Genomic DNA, 17,715 nt, shown 5'->3' with positions numbered 1-17,715 from the left:
GGTCAGGTGCTCTTCAGAGCATCAGTGTGAATTCAATGGACTGAATGGCTTGCTTCCACACAGCAGGGATTCTATGACATATATTGGCATTGGAAGTTGTTCAAAAGAGATTAACTAAATTGTTGTCGAGAATGAAGGGGTTGACTTATCAAGAATAGTTGAATAGTTTAGGCTTTTATTCATTCCAGTTTAGAAGATTGAGGACTGATATTACTGAAGAAGGACTTATGCCCGAAATGTCGATTCTCCTGCTCCTTGGATACTGCTGCGCTTTTCCAGCAACACATTTTTCAGCTCTGATCTCCAGTATCTGCAGTCCTCACTTTCTCCTGACTGATATTACGGACCCATACAAAATTCTGAGGTGCTTGACAGAGTAGATGTTGAGATCTTTTCACTAGTAGGGGAATCTCAGACCGGGGGACACAGTTGAAGAATAAGGGGACACTCATGCAAAATGGACGTGTGAAGGAGTTTTAATGCCAAGGGGGTAGATGTGTCTGCAATTCTCTACCCTGAAGAGTTGTGAAAGCTAGATCACTTAAGTATTTAAAAAGGAGATGGATAGATTTTTGAAAAGAAAAGGGAATCGAGGGTTAGGAATAAAGGATGCAGCCTGAACTGCTGTGCTCTTCCAGCACCACTAATCCAGAATCTGGTTTCCAGCATCTGCCGTCATTGTTTTTACCTGGATCAACCATGATCTTGTTGAATGGCAGAACAGATTTGAGGAGTCAAGTGGCCTAATTTCTGCTTCAATTTCTAATCTAACACAGTGAAGCAACATTTAAGTTTATGGAGCAAATGGTTAGGAATCTGGAGTACACTCTCAGGTAAAGAAAAGCTCAGACCTGAACAATTATTTGAAATAAAATTGCAGGGCTGCTGGGAGGGTTTGGGATGGTTGATCTACAGCTACAGCTACAATGGGCCAAATTGCCACCTTATGTGCAAACATGCTGAATCTATGGGAACTAACTGAATAGCTCTCTCAAAGAGCTGGCACCGGTACATTTGCCCAAATGTGAAGAAAGGTCCCTTGATCAAGGAACAAGAGGACACCTGTAAATTGCTATCAGCTTCAAATGAGAAGCAATAGTAACATCTCAAACTGTGGAAATGGGAACATGCAGCTTTGAACACTCTGAAATTACAGACTTGGAGTTCTCACAAGTAATTCTTTGTCGTGAAATAATTAAAAGGAGTGGGAAACTAAAGAGAACACTGCCCTTCATAAGAACAGATAGCAAATTTAAATAGATGACCTGCCTCAACAGCCTGCCAGCCAGTACAAACCTGGAACAGCGTGTGGTGCAGGACAAAGCTTACAGTTCAGTCACACCCCACATCCTGCTGAGCTGCACACAGACAAAACTAAGTGGCTTGCTGATCTTTTCCTTTGGTGTTAAAATCTTAATCATTACATTACTGAGAACGTGCCAACAGAAAGTACCATCCAAACAGGAAAACATGCAGCAAACACTAAGCTCTGCCAGATACAGGAAAAGGACTTGTGTACAGACATCAATAGATAATCTTTTCACTTATTCTTTCATGGGATGTGAGCATCACTGACAAGGACAATATTTGTTACCCATCCCTAAATTTCCATTGATCATTACTACGGGTCTGAAATCACGTGTAGGCCAGATGGTTTTTTGTTTATAACAATCAATGATAGTTTCATGATCACAATTATTGAGATTAGCTTTAAATATCTTTTTAATTCATTTGCATTTGAATTCCACCAGCTGCCATGGCTGACATTTGAACCCATGCCCTTCAAAGCATAAGCCTGGGTACCTGGATTAAAAGTCCACTGATGTTACCTCTACACCTCAAGAAAAAATAACTGGGAAAGAGTAAGATGCAATGTGAAGGGGGGATTTGGCGGGATAGAGACAGATAGTTGCTTCAGACAAAGATAAGTAAGAAGCAGAAGAGGGGAACAATGTTGGAAAGTGGAACAGTCAAGAGGATGGGGATGGGAGGGAGGAATGGAAAAGGGGAAAGCCAGGGTGAGAAGGGCAAAGGGGGGATTGGGAAGGCCTGCCACTGAGCCAGGACACTTACTTTATGGCTTCTATTTCTTCAAACATTGGAACAATGGTGCTATTTGCCCTCTAATGTTTTTTTTCAATAGGCATTCCCAAGGTATGATCCTTAAGCCAGACGTGTGGGCCTTTCCTACAGCAACAGTTATGAGGCAGAGAGCAGGAGCCAACACTGTCTGAATTTCCTTACCTGCCCAGGGGCACTAGGGAAAGTCAGCCATTGCCAACTCCTCACACTAGTTCTGGTGAACTTATCTCACTCAGCAGTTATCAAAATGGGGCCCTTCTTGACCTGAGATCAATCACCCACTACGACAATAGCAGCTTAAACCATTTGGAATAGTCTCAAAAACTGTGTCAGAAAACAGTGGGTTCAAGTTCCAATCGTGATTTATCTACATAATCTAGGCAGACCCATCAGTTCAAATGGCTGTTGAAAAGCTGATTTATTATTGTCACATGTACCGAGATACAGTGAAAAGTATAGTTTTGCGTGCTATCCAGACAAATCATACCTAAGTACATCAGGGTAATAGAACAGAATGCAAAATATAGTGTTGCAGCTCGAGAAAGATGAACTCTAATACATGAGAGTTCATAAGTCTGATAACAGCAGGGAAGAAGCTGTTCTTAAATCTGTTGATAAATGTCTTTAAACTTTGCATCTTCCGCCTAATTGAAGTGGGTGGGAGAGGTCTTTGATTATGTTGGCTGCTTTCTCGAGGCAGCAGGAAGGGTAGACAGAGTCAATGGAAGAAAGGACTGGGATGCATTCACAACTCTAATTTCTTGTGGTCTTGGGAACAGCAGTTGCCATACAAAACTGTGGTGCATCTGCATAAGATGCTTTCTGGGGGGCATCTATCAAAAGTGGTTAGTGTCAGAGTCGTGGAGATGTACAGCACGGAAACAACTTGTCCATGCTAACAAGATATCCCACCCCAATCTCGTCCCACCTGCCAGCACCCGTGCATCATTGTGGACATGCCAAATTTCCATAGCCTTCTGAGGAAGTAGAAGCTTTGGTGTGCTTTCGTGACTGCAGGGTCAAAGTGAATAGACCAGAACAGATGGTTGGTGACATTTACTCCTAGAAATTTGAAGCTCTCTACCACCTCCACGTCAGCACCACTGATACAGACAGGTTGGCTCTCGCTTCATAGGGAATGGCCTGTCAAGTCCCAGTATCAGTAGTTGTAATTCAACAACTATCCACAAGCCACAAAACACTTGTGGTCGGATTTTGTTCTACTAAGGCTGATAGCTTGAAACTTGCTGACTTGCTGGACCTACCTCAGTAAAAACAAAATGCACCAAATAGTGAGAATTTGTTTTGCACTGGAATTGGAGAGATAGGTATGGTATGGATTTGGACCCACCAATTCAGAGTCTCAGTATAAGCAGTCACTGGGGCATTTGAATGTCAAGGAAGGCTGTCTGGAAGGTCTGCCTCAATTCCTTGGGAGATTTAGAAGTTGCTAGGCCATTAAGCCTCATGTCCCCTCATTCACTCACATGGTCCCTCATATCCAATTACCCAGCATCCAACATGAGTAAACCTCAGCATCCAAGGTGCAATGGAAAGTAAACAAACTTCTAACAGTCTTATATAAGCTCTCATGCCCTGCACACTTGATTGTGAAAAGATCTTTCACTCATAAACCCAATCAAAGATTTTAAATCTCAGTGGCTAATCTTGGATATGAATAAACTTCAATTCAGACGCTGCAAATATAGCTAATCCTTTAATAGTCTCTTTAAACTGTCAATCAAAATGAATTCCTGCTGACATAATTTAAATTCAGCCAAACCCTCAAAGACATAACAACAGCCCTTAGACAAATGTCAACAAATAAGTCTATTTAAATTGCATGACCAAATTTATTTTATTAACCTGCTCCAGATGGCCTAATGATTAAAACAGTTCAGCAGAAGATTTTAATTATAAACATTCAGTGACAAGTCAACCTTTTTTTAAAAAAATAGTTTAAGGAACAAAAGAATTTTTAAAAAAATCTTCCAATATGGCAGCGATACACACCAAGAAAAATTGCACCTACTCAATCCACAGGTTAAGGCTCTTGGAACCGCCAAAAGGGGGTCTGTTTGAATTCAGGACTAAATTCAAATTATCTCGAGTGTGTGGAATTCCCTTCCCCACCCTCCCCTATTCTCTGCCGGCAAATATTGGATCTGGCAGAAATGGAAGTCAGCTCTTCCATACCTAAGTCTCACCCACCATTTTACACATCCTCAGACGCTTCCCTGCACCACAAAAACTGGTCGCTGGTGAAAGGCACTATTTAAATGAATGCTTGTTCCTGTTTACTTACCAGTGGGAAGGTGGTTTATGGAGAGAACTTTCACAATCCATAACTTTGACTCAAAGTTCTATGAGAATCAGTTTTCTTTCTGCTGGAAAGCAATTTACAACTGGAACATTTTCTTTTGTTGTATGTAAATACTTGCCTTTTAGCAACCTGTGTGTCTGTCTCAGAGTCTGTCTCTTTCTGCTTGTGTGTCTGAGAGTCTGTCCTGCCACATTAACCTGATAATTGCAAAGTCCAGCTTGCACAAGGAAGCCTGGCCTGCTTGCCTGCTGTTAATATATTGTGATGACGGACAGCTCCAGTCACGTTGCCATGGCTACACGCCTCATTCCCAAATTACTGCGACAGATGTGGCAATGCTGGATGGAGTTTAATCTGTGTATTCAGGGGCTAGGGTTGAGTCATTAAGGGAGGTCAGGGGTCAAAGAGGCCAGACTTCAAACAGAGGGTGCCCACAGCCTGATCAATTAATGACAATTTTTTTAGGCTGTCTTTACTTAAGCCTTTTATCATTAAAAAGAAAAATAATCTTTTAATGTGAAAACTGGATACACTTATTTCAAAGTTTGATCTAAGAATGCCGGTATGATTGCATTTAATACTGTTCCCTAATGAGCGTGGTTGCTAGGCTACTGCACTTTTTAAAAAGGCTGGAGTCACCTACAGACCAGACCAGAGCTTCTCTAAAGGACAGCAGTAAACCGGTCAGGAGCTCTAGCACAATATACAAAGCTACTTTGGACCATTTTAGCATCCTTACAGCTGAAATACTAAACTCCAGAATTTGGACCATTTTGACATTGGATCTTTATATTAATTGTCACCCAACCTTGCCCAACCCCAACATTATTACCCCATCTCTCTCCAACATGCCACTATGATAAGTAGGCACCAGCCAGCAGTGGCTAACGAGTCATTCCCTGGCATGCTGAGGAGAGCTTTAATGAGCTGAGTAGACTGATGGTCCCCCTTATCAAGGATTGTTACTGTTCCACTTATAAAGACCCCACCACACACACCAAACCTTCCCCACCCTGATGCCTTGCTGCAAACTAAATATCAGAACTTTCTCTCCCCAGCAACTAAGACCCTTTCTGCCCAACATGCACAGTAAACATTTGCATCCAATTTCCCCATCTCCTGAGCTAGCTATCCACCTCTCACTTAACAGTCTGTGACAACACATAACAGCTGTCATTCAATGTAGATTTGATTCAAATACACTTCATATCGAATTACATGGTTTTTAGAGAACAGAACTATGCCTTTCAGTGTTTATGCTCAACCACAGCCTCTTCCAACCCTTTTTGAGCAAGGAAATAATTACAATCTTTTTCAACCCGCCCCCCTACAAAAATCAATTGCCTTCCCCCAACACCATTAGACCCCGAAGGCATCTGGGCAAACATTCACAGTGGCCAAGGAAGAACCACTTTCAAAATTTCTAAACTGGACTATACCAAAAGGTGTACAGCACATCAGTTTAAACCGAGCACTCGACATACTGAGAAAATAGTGGAGAAGCTCCAAACTGCGATGTTCGCCATGCCGAGTAAAGCATTCCCTGGACAATGGGCTGGTGTCAGCAAGTTTGACCTACGTTTACCCAGCCTGGATTTACTCTGAAGCCACTGGCTGTCACAAGCAATTCATCAGTCTCCGCAGAGCAAGGAAGCTTTATGTTTTTAGAGCCAACTGACTGTCTCTCTAATTAGGCAAACCAGTACCTCTGCTCTGCAGCCTCAGGAGCTTATATAGATCCAGTCAGTGTAGGTCACCCACCATACACCCCTGAAGGCTCTCTGCAAGCAGAATGTTACTCATAGCAGAGTTGGCAAGGAAAGGACTTTTAATTCATTTTGGTTTTAAAGTTGTAATAAACTGATAGATGTGGCTTGTTGCCCCTCAAAGTTTACCGGTATGATGGGTGATCAAATTTAGATGTTTAAAACAATGACAGGAATTTGTGGGAATCCAAAACCTGAGGAGTAATCTTTTACAGCTGGAGCTGGGCCATTCAGTAGGACCGAATGAAGCCCTGTCTCAGTGCAGATGATCGGAGTCCACTGGAGCCTTGAAGATCGAGATTTGTAAACCTTTTGTCAGCTACGCAGAGCAACAACATTTCAATGTGGTGAATATTGTCAGTTTTGGCTAAATCCTGATACACAAGATTGTCCCAGTTCAAAGTGATTTGTAACCCTTTCTTCACTTCAGTAGAACCAAGTAGCCAATGAATCAGGCTATTTATGCAAATACCTGCCAATGGTATGCATTCTACTGTTAATTCATATTTAAATACATATCAAAGACCTACTGAACACAACACTTCATCTAAGAAGTAATCGAGACCCCCAGAATGAATGCTCAGCATACTATTAATATTTCCCTTTCATTGTATTGGTAAGACAGACAGTTATGACTACCTATCAAGATTGTACTATGTTCTTCCCACCTCCTCCCCAATCATGCCTTTATGGTGGGCTTTTTACCCGCCATACCCCCAACCCTCCCCCACACTCCAATCTGTACAATGCCCACAATGTACCACATCGCCCACCCCCACCAAGTCCATACGTCATTCTCCCTGTCCTCCACATTATTTCATGGGCTTTTTCTCATTCTCTTTAAGGCCATATGCTGTGCTCTTTCTCCTACCCCATCAGTCTATATGGCTGCAAATCTGCTCCATTTGACATTCTCCGCACCTCTCTCCTTATTTTCAGTCTGTGCAACATTCTCTCTCCCCATCACTCCAAGTACATACAGTGCTCTCCCTATCTCTTTCCCCTTCAATCAGTACATCATTCTCTCTGTCTTCCCTCAGTCATTTAGCACTCTTTTCCTCTTCCCCTCCAGTCTTAAACATTTCTCTCCCTCTTCTCTCAGTCTGTACAGCATGATTTCTCTGCATGATTTGCCTAACAGTCAACCTTTTCACTATCATTCTGCCAGAATCTTTGATCTGAGGGACTGTCCTTGATAACATTACACTAGTATCATATACACCTCAGAGACAAACAAATAAAACAGTAAGACATTCAGAAAGTCATATCGAGAACCTAGTATGTAACAGTTGGAGACTGGAGAGAGAATAGGAATAGTTAGAGTGAGAGTTTGGGAGAAATCAGATGAAAGGTGAGTGACAGGGGAAAGACTAGAGAAGATCAAAAACTAAACAACCAGAAAACCAGAGATTGTTCCTGTGTGAAAGTGAGCAAGTGAGTGAGTGAAAGGAACAAGGAGAATGGTTAGGGCAGGGAAGTGCTGAGAGATTGGGTTGGGTAAAGGTTTACAAGACACAAATAAACCCACAGAACCTCAGAGGCACAGAGCTGTAACACAGGACAACTCAAGTCATTCAGTGTCAGTAGCAGCAAAGGATTACATTAATGCTGGGATCAAGGCTGCTGAAACCTGGGATGAATACTGAAAACAATCAGCAAACAGGTTAGGGGCTCACATGACAGCATTCATTTGGGGCTTTTTTTTATCTCAGGCTTCTCTTAGAACACAACGCCTTCAGCCTGACAATCTGCTCTTTGTTTGGGCCTTGTAATCCATCCAGCTGTTTAGAAAGCTAGCTTTTCTCCCCCTTTCATTCCCAGACATCATGTCCCATCCAATTATTCCCAGCTCCCTTTCAAAAATTACATTAAGTTCTGCCAGGAAGCATTTTAATAACCTCCTTCTCCTAACTGTAACAGAACATGTCCACGGTTTCCAAAACACCAAGTAAATTACTGACTGTGAGCGACACACTCACAGGTGGTTGAGTGAGTTGTACTCTCAATTCAGAAACGGAAGATTGCGGGTTCAAGTCCCACTCAGAGCTTTGAGTACTTAATCCTGGCAGACACGTTAATGCAGCACCAGGAACGTGTTATTAAATGTATTTTTGATAGGACGTTAAATTTCAGAAGAAAATACAAGATCCCATTTGATTACTGGGAGAGCAGATCTCCTTGTCCTGACCAATACACATATCGTAATTCATGTAGGTTGAACTAAGTATATTGTCTGGCCATTATCACATTGTTATTTGAGAGAACTTAATACGTTTACAATCAGTTTCCTTCATTACAATGATACAAGAACATGAGAATAGGCAGGAATTGGATAGAAGGGTCATCGAGCTTGCTCTGCCATTCAATAAAATTATAGTTGATCGGAACAAGACCTAACTAAATTCTTCCAGTCGGTCTGCCCACTTAAGCAATGACTCCCTTCCAGATTAAATACCTATCTCAGCCTTGATTCTATTCAATGACCCAGTCTCTATTGCTCTCTGGGGAAGAGAATTCCAAAAAAAAAACAAATGGCCCTCACAGAATCCTCCTCATCTTTGAATGCAATGAGTGACCTCTTATTTTGAAACTGAGCCCCCCTACTTCTCGCTTCTACCAACCTTCCCCCAATATTATAGTAGCTGATAAAATGCTCAGCACCCCTTTCCAATGAACCTCAAAGTGGGCAAGGTACCCCAATGAAGAACAACTGGTGACATTATTAGTTAACTAATATCAGGCTCAACAGTGAATTAGTTATTAGCTGGTGAATGGACAATTCCCATCTGCACAAGCCTAATCAAACAAACATTTGCTTCCTGTAAGCACTGTTCAGTTCCAGATTCAATTCAACTTCCTTGTGCAGTTGCCAATTAGTCCCAAATTCACGTCATGTCTTTTGGAGCTTTTGAATCCTGCCCTTACATCCAGTCAAATTAGCCTCTTGCAGTATTTACTTCCACCTACATTAAGATTCCAGTAACAATCACTGGCAGCAGAGGAGAAATTAAGTCATTCAACAGACAGTCTTCTCCCACCAATTCTGGACTTGTGCTGAGTTAAATGGTTTCTGTTGAACAGTAGATGGGATCCTAAAGCTGGGTTCAGCATCACTGGGCAAACAAAAGGAGAGAGGGAGTGTACTTGTTCAGATGTGGTGAATAAAGTTCAGCTCAGGGAAGTTTTGGAAAGACAGGATTTGAATAGGAATAGTCAGCATGGCTTTGTGCATGGGAGATAATTACTCACAAATTTTGTTAAGAGTTTCCTGATGAAGTGACCAGCAAGGTTGATACAGGCAGGGCGGTGTACGTAGTTGAAAGATATGGCGCTGGAAAAGCACAGCAGGTGGACATAGTCGATATGGATTTCCGTAAGATCTTTGATAAGGTTCCACATGGTAGGCTGCTCTGGAAGGTTAGATCGCATGGAATCTAGGGGGAACTAGCAAACTGGTTACACACTTGGCTTGATGGTAGGAAACAGAGGGTAATCGTGGAAGGATGCTTATTGGACTGGAGGCCTGTGACTAGTGAAGTGTCTCAGGGTTGGTACTGGGTCCATTACTGTTTGTTATCTGTATCAATGATTTGGATGGGAATGTACAAGGCATGATTAGTAAGTTTGCAGATGACACTAAAACCGGAGATATCATGGACAGTGAAGAAGGTTATCAGAAACTGCAACAGGACTTCGATCAGCTGGGGAAGTGGGCCAAGATATGGCAAAGGGAGTTTAAGATAGATAAGTATGAGGTCTTGCATTTTGAAAAGTAAAATCAAGGCAGAAGTTTCTTGATGAATGGTAGGGCCTTAAGGAGTATAGAGGAACAGAGGGACCTTGGAGGTCAAGTGCACTCCAAGTGGAGTCACAGATAGACAAGGCAGTGAAGGAGGCTCTTGGCACACCGGCCTTCATCAGTCAGGGCACTGAGCATAGACGTTGGGAAGTTATGTTGCAGCTGTACAGGATGTTGGTGAGGCCACAATTGGAGTATTGTGTTCGGTTCTGGTCACTTTGTTATAGGAAGGATATTATTAAACTGGAAGGAGTGCAGAAGAAATTTGTAAAGGTGTTGACAGGACTCAATGAGCTGAGTTATAGGGAGAGGTTGGACAAGCTAGGACTTCTTTCTTTAGATCGCAGAAGATGGGGGTGTGGGGGGAGGAGGGAAATGTCTGACAGAAATGTATAAGATCATGATAGACATGGAGAGGGTGAATGCACTCACTCTTTTTCCCAGGGTTGGGGAAATTGAGGTCTTGAGGACATCTGTTTAAGGTTAGAGGGGAAAGAATAAAAGGGAACCTGAGGGACAACTCTTTTTTTTTTTTACACAGAGGGTGGTATGTATATGGAATGAGCTGCCAGCGGAAATGGGTTGAGGTGGGTACATTAACAACATTTAAGGGCATTTGGATAAATACATGGATAGGAAAGGTTTAGAAGGATATGGGCCAAGTGCAGGGAAATGGGGTTAGCGTTGACGGGCATTTTGGTCAGCATGGACCAGTTTGGGCCAAAGTGCCCGTCTCCATGCTGTAGGACTCAATGACTGAGGATTCTTGTTCCCAATATTATTTATTTATTTTCTCTTCAAAATAGTCTCTTGGTATCGCTTGAGTACTGCTGTTGTTGAGCCTTTTCACGTTGTACTCAATAGGACAGACACAAGAAATCCAAATTTCAAAGGGAGCAACAATTTATAATGTATGAGATGATTGATTGACAAGTCAACTCTGATTAAGATGTTGGTCTATGCACATGATTTTGTGTAGCTTTCATTAAGGGCAAGTAAACCATACTACAAGCCTGACTGATTGTCGATGTAATTCTTAACACACTCTAGATGGTCAGCAAGTGCTGAACTATTGTAAATGTTTAATATTAGTTAAGTCCCCTGGGCCGGGTAGGATTTATCCTCGAATTCTCTGGAAAGCCAGGGAGGCGGTTGCAGAGCCTGTCTTTGATCTTTATGTCGTCATTGACACTATTCCTGCAGACAGAAGACTGGAGGATAGCAAATGTTGTCCCCTTGTTCAAGAATGGGAGTAGAGACAACCCTGGTAATTAAAGACCAGTGAGCCTTACTTCGGTTGTGGGTAAAGTGTTGGAAAAGGTTATAAGAGATCAGATTTATAGTCGCCCAGAGAGGAATAAGTTGAATAGGGATAGTCAACACAGTTTTGTGAAGGGTAGGTCATGCCTCACAAACCTTATTGAGTTCTTTGACATGGTGACAAAACAGGTGATGAGGGCAAAGAGGTTGATGTGGTTTATATGGAATTCAGGAGGAGAAAGTGAGGTCTGCAGATGCTGGAGATCAGAGCTGAAAATGTGTTGCTGGAAAAGCGCAGCAGGTCAGGCAGCATCCAGGGAACAGGAGAATCAACGTTTCGGGCATAAGCCCTTATTCAGGAAGGCTGAAGAAGGGCTTATGCCCAAAATGTCGATTCTCCTGTTCCCTGGATGCTGCCTGACCTGCTGCGCTTTTCCAGCAACACATTTTCAGCTTATATGGAATTCAGTCAGGCGTTTGATAAGGTTCCCCACGGTAGGCTATTGAACAAATTACGGAGACACGGGATTGAGGGTAACTTACCGGATTGGATCAGAAGTTCGCTAGTTAAAAGAAGACAGAGGGTGATGGGAAATGTTCATCCTGGAGTTCAGTTACTAGTGGTGTGCTGCAAGGATCTGTTTTGGGGCCACTACTGTTTGTCATTTTTATAAATGACCTAGCTGAGGGTGTAGAAGAATGGATTAGTAAATTTGCGGATAACATTAAGGTCAGTGGAATTATGGATAGTGAAGGATGTTGCAGGTTACAGAGGGACATAGACAAGCTGCAGAGGTGGGCTGAGAGGTGGCAAATGGAGTTTAATGCGGAAAAGTGTGAGGTGATTCACTTTGGAAGGTGCAACAGGAATGCAGAGTAATGGTAAGATTCTTGGTAGTGTAGATGAGCAGAGAGAACTCTGTGTCCATGTACATAGATCCCTGAAAGTTGCCAACCAGATTGATAGGTTTGTTAAGACAGTATACGGTGTGTTAGCTTTTATTGGTAGAGGGATTGAGTTTTGGAGCCACAAGGTCATGCTGTAGCTTTACAAACCTCTGGTATGCAGCACTTTGAGTGTGACGTTCCGTTCTGGTCACTACATTGTCGGAAAGATGTGGAAGCTTTGGAGAGGAATCAGAGGAGATTTACTAGAATGTTGCCCAGTATGGAAGGAAGGGAAGGGAAGGGAAGATCCCGAACCAGAGGACACAGTTTAAAAATAAGGGGTAGGCCACTTAAAACAGAGTTGAGGAGAAACTTCTTCACCCAGAGAGTGGTGGGTGTATGGAATGCTCTGCCCCAAGTGGAGGCCAAGTCTCTGGATACTTCCAAGAAAGAGTTGGATAGAGCTCTTAAGGATAGTGGAATCAAGGGTTATGGGGATAAGGCAAGAACAGGATACTGATTGAGGATGATCAGCCATGATCATAATGAATGGTGGTGCTGGCTCCAAGGGCAGAATGACCTACTCCTGCAACTATTGTCTAACGAGGAAAGGCTGAGGAACTTGAGGCTGTTTTCAATAGAGAGGTGACTTAATTGAGACATACAAGATAATCAAAGGGTTAGATAGGGTGGATGGGGAGAGCCTTTTTCCTCGGATGGTGATGGCTAGCACGAGAGGATATAGCTTTAAATTAAGGGGTGATAGATATAGGACAGAGGTCAGAAGTAGTTCTTTACTCAATATTAGGGGCATGGAATGCACTGCCTGCAACAGTAGTAGACTCGCTAACTTTACGGGCATTTAAATGGTCATTGGATAGACATATGGATGAAAATGGAACAGTGTAGGCTAGATGGGCTTCAGATTGTTTCCACAAATCAGCGCAACATCGAGGGCTGAAGGGCCTGGACTGCACTGTAACGTTCGATGTTCTATTTGACTCTATGCTCAGTTTCACAAGCTCCACCTATCACTAACAGCCAAACTGCCATGCTACTTGATATGATCCCATCAGTCATTGAAACAGAACAACCTGTGCACCCACACTGAAATTCATAAACCACATTAATTATTTATGTGGAGGGCAGGATCCTGTTAGTGGAGAACATCACTGATGTTGTTACTGCTAGCAGCAGCATGAAACATCTAACTTCATGTGTTGCCCATATTTTGAGAGATTTTGTTCTTTCAAGGTAATTTGCGGAAGACCAGATTGTTGATTCCTTTGAAATATGGCACTTTTGCATCTCTCCTGATGAATACAAGATGAACAGCTTCAACATCATTTTTTTTCAGCAATATATGTTGTTCTTGCTCATTGTTAGGTCATTAGCAAGGCCAACATTTCAGAGGTCATGAAAGGCACGATACAAATGTTAATTATTTTCTTATACTTAAATCACCTCAACCCAGTAGTTACCACAAGCCTAAGCTGGCTGACTCAGCAGACACTGGGTAATCAAGCTGGGATCATCTAGCTTGTATGGTTCTGTTCTACTCAAAGTGCTACTGAGCATGTTAACACTTTAGACTTTTAAGCATCTGCCTAAAGGCTATGCTATAATGAGATTCTGGAGACATTAATTTGAGGTATTCACTGATTAATGTCAACAACGCAAGAATGTCAGCTTTTAAACAAAGTCATTGCGTTTGTTAAACTACTTTACGTAATATTGGTACATTTTGATATTGGGTGTTACGGGTCACTGGTGTTAATAGAGACATCAGTCAGTGAGAACACAACATCACAGCATCACTATCTGTATTAGTTAATAATACTCCTGTCAGCCATCATCTTTTTCCAATCATTAGATGGTTCATGCACTGCTAAAGGGAACACAACAATGTTTCTCATCTCTCTCACTCTTTTCCATCTACTCTACATTTCTCTTATTCTCTGCCACAGAGTTTCTCTCTTTTGCTCCATTACTCACATGCTTTCTCTCCTGGTGAGCAACTATGTAAATACAGCACACACAGGAATTTTACACAAATGTGTTGGACAGTGCATTACAGGATGGAATGAAATCCTCAGTCTCCTCTGTCCCTGATGGCCCTCACTGTGATGGAGCTGTACGGCTGTGAACAGGAATCAAGGAGTAAATCAGACCCATGGACTCAGGGTTTAGCTTCAAGGATAATATAAATAGATGCAACTTCCTTTGCACTATACATTATAGACGCATACTATATAGTATTAACAGAAGTGAAATACGCAGTGTAAAGGAGATGAATTCTTCAGTATGAAGAGATGGAAATGGCTAAATATATTTGAAAGTTTTTTTTTTAAAGCTATAGATTTCAGCCTTCTTGAGTACAAGCAACAACTTATATAAAAAATTCAGGGAAAGGGGTGGGACAGCAACTCGAATTCAAACACTTGCTTTGCTCAGATTAGGATTCCCGGTTGTGCCCATTTGAAAAGCAAGTGCAGAATTCATGAAACCACATCCACCATGCAGATCAATCTCAGCAAAACAATGAAAAAGTGAACTCAAACCAGACACTTACCTCGATGTCGATTGGTCGTCTTGTCAAACATCAGCATTGCATCATCTACCTGTTGGGAAAAAAATAAGGCATCATAATACTTCCTCTAGACAATCCCAAGTTTGGCAGTCTGCAGCTGGCAATGTATTGAGTAAAAGACCCTAGTGAGCTGACAGTAATGGAACATCGTGGGTAAATGGACTGGTAGGCCTATTCCCATAGTGTAACATTGATCGATTCTCATGAAGCATGCTATAATAAAGAGCCTATCATCTGAATCACTGTTTACAGATACTGACTGGCCTATGCATTTCTAGTACTTACCACTTTTGCATCAGTTTAGTGTTATTTGCCTTTTGTTCCCCCCCCTTCAATCTCACCCATGTAGTGAGCCAGTGAAAGAGAAAGATAAAACGTACTCCAGAAATTCTAGTGGCACTGGGCAATCAGCAAGATGTTTGAGTTTAGATCTCCCTTTATAAAAGGCCTTGGGTTGAGGAGTGGATTATAGAGAAAGCATCTGTGAAAGCTGCACTATGGCCACAGGAATGATTCCAAATTTGTGGATGTCGCAACTGCCCGAATAGTTCAGTGAATATGTGAGCTTGTGAGATAAGGATGATCCCAGATTCAATCCCCAGCCCGACAGCAACAAGCCAGATACTGTGTCACCAATTCTAGAATTTACTCCAGTGTCAACTGGGGAAAGGGCAGAAAATCTGCCTTGTTTGACTCCTTCCCTTCCAGATTGTCATTCAGTGCTTTCTGAAACAAAGCGCACTTGTGACTAACAACATCTTGCATTTATATAGGTCCTTTAATGTAGCAAAGTGGTCCTAAGGAGCAATACTCAACCAGGGCAGGACCTAACTCAACTGTACAGTCCTACAGCCAAATGACCTGCTGACATTCATTATTTGCTCTCACAACAAGGGGTAACCAGAGTGATTTTCTCAGCTAGAAACCCAGGAATGGAGAAAAGAGAAAGTTGGGCAAATGTCTGGAAACAATTATTCAGAATAGAATTAATAGCCACCTATAAAAATGTGGAAGCAGTTGGAAGAGTCAGCTTGGGTCTGCTAAGGGAAAATCACATCTAACTAACTTATTGGAGGTGCCAGGGAGGATTCATGAGGGGAAGGCTGCTGATATACTGTACATGGCATAAAAGGCATAAAATAGTGTCACACAAACTTGAGGGAAAAGTTAACAGGTCACAGGATAATAGAAGCAATAAAGTGAACATAAAATTGACTGAGGAATAGGAAACAGTGCAACAGTCAATGGGTTTGTTGTGGAATTCCCAAAGGTTGGTATTCTTGCTTTTCCTGGTATATTTTAATGATCTAGATCTTGGCATGCAGAGGACAATCTTAAAGTCTGTGGACAATGCAAAATTTGGGAGATCTGAGAGGAGAACACAGTATATAATTTCAAAAGGACAATGATCTACTGGCGGAGTGACTGAATAGATGGCAGATAAAGTTCCACGCACAGAGGTGTGACGTGATGTACTTTAATACAAAAAAGTAATTGAAAGACAGTATAAAATAAAAGACACTATTCTAAAGGGTGTGCAGGAGCAGAGATCTGAGTGACTAATACACATTAGTCGTTAAAGGTACCAGGACAAGTAGAAAGAGCTGTTAGTAAAGCATACAATATTATAGGCTTCACAAATAGAGGCATTTATGATGGACTTATACAAGACGCCAGTAAGGACTCAGCTGGAGGTGTGTGCACAGCTCTAAGTGCCACACTTTAAAAACATTGTTAAAGCATTGAAAACAGTGCAGAAAAAGTTCTGCGAATGGTTCAAGAGTGAGACACCTCAACTGAGAGAAAAGATTGGAGAAGTTAGGACTGTTTTCTCTGGAGGGTAGAAGTGAAAGATGAGATGTAGTAGAATTTTTCAAAATCCTGGCGGGTCTGGATAGAAAGGAAAGGGAGACATTTTCCCAATCAAGTGGATTGTGACCCAGAGGGCATATTTTTAAAAATGTTTTGCAAAATAAGCAAATGCAAATTGAAAAACACTTGCGTGGGGCAAGTAGTTAGGATATAGAATGCACTGCCTAAAAGTGTGGCAGGTTCAATTGAGGCATTCAAGAGAGCATTGTGTGGTAATTTCTATGTAGATAATTTGCAGGGTTACAGAAAAAAGGCAGGAAATTGGTATTAAGTTAAAATGCTCAGAGAGATGGTGCAGGCAGAATGGGTCAAAAGGCCTTCTTCTGCATCAGAATAAATTTGCACTTCTTTGAAGGGTGTGGCACAGAATGGTGCAGTTGGTATTGGTAAAGGTAGGAAAAGAGCCATAGAATTCCTGTGTTCAGACATCTCTCCGTGAGTAGGTTCACTGACACTCTCAAGGCTTTCATTATTTCGCTCTATCTGGCTCCTGACTCATTTCTGAGCTATATTGGAAGCACATTGGGATGTTTTGCTGGTTAGCAGTGCTATACAAATGAAAGATCTTGTTGTTGAGACTAAGTTTACCACCAAAGAAGTCACAAAGGTTTGCAAGTACCTAATGTGATGTGCCATGCTGTCCTAAAACAAAACCATAGCTTAGCAATAAATTTGGCGTGTGGGGTCTGGGGCGCAGGCAGTGAGTGACACTGACCTTCCAATCTTTACATCAAATACCACTCAAGTCTACTTTCAATTTTCAGTGTATGAGGCTGAAATTCTTTTGTTTTTAAAAAGCAGAAAAAGAAATACAAATATGCTAAATAGCAGTGATTCCTCTAAATGATGCTGCAGTGGGTCTTTTTTTTCAAAATGCAAGTGTTGGCAGGAAGTAGCCTTCTGTAACAGGCCTTCAGTATTCCAAGATATTCCAACACATAACAAGCATTCCAGGAAGGGTAAAGCACTTTAGGTCATCCCGGATAACTCCTGCACACTGCCTGGTCACCAGAATGAAGCTGGCAAGAGTTTCAGAACCCAGCATAACACCTTTGAGGGTTTTAAATCAGTGACTGATTATTGATTTGAATAAGGAGCATGTCTCTTTAAGAAGTTTCAGGTTTAATACCACATT

The 17,715-nt window shown here is 41.9% G+C and overlaps 1 protein-coding gene across 4 annotated transcripts in view; it reads right to left on the bottom strand.

The window, feature by feature from the left end:
* LOC122562785 (RNA-binding protein Musashi homolog 1-like) overlaps window positions 1-17,715 on the bottom strand; it is a 156,975-nt gene that overhangs the window by 31,443 nt on the left and 107,817 nt on the right. For all 4 annotated transcript variants that reach the window (XM_043715965.2, XM_088000138.1, XM_088000139.1 and 1 more), the window contains one exon: window positions 14,691-14,739. In XM_043715965.2, coding sequence (XP_043571900.2) covers window positions 14,691-14,739 — 49 coding nt within the window. The remainder of the gene's footprint in view (window positions 1-14,690; window positions 14,740-17,715) is intronic.

This window comes from Chiloscyllium plagiosum, unplaced genomic scaffold (genome assembly GCF_037043375.1).
Source record: "Chiloscyllium plagiosum isolate Xiang-an unplaced genomic scaffold, Cpla_swu_hap1 HiC_scaffold_24, whole genome shotgun sequence".
Classification (NCBI taxonomy): domain Eukaryota; kingdom Metazoa; phylum Chordata; class Chondrichthyes; order Orectolobiformes; family Hemiscylliidae; genus Chiloscyllium; species Chiloscyllium plagiosum.
Note: the sequence above shows the minus strand (reverse complement) of the source record. Positions and strands in the feature narration are given on the sequence as shown.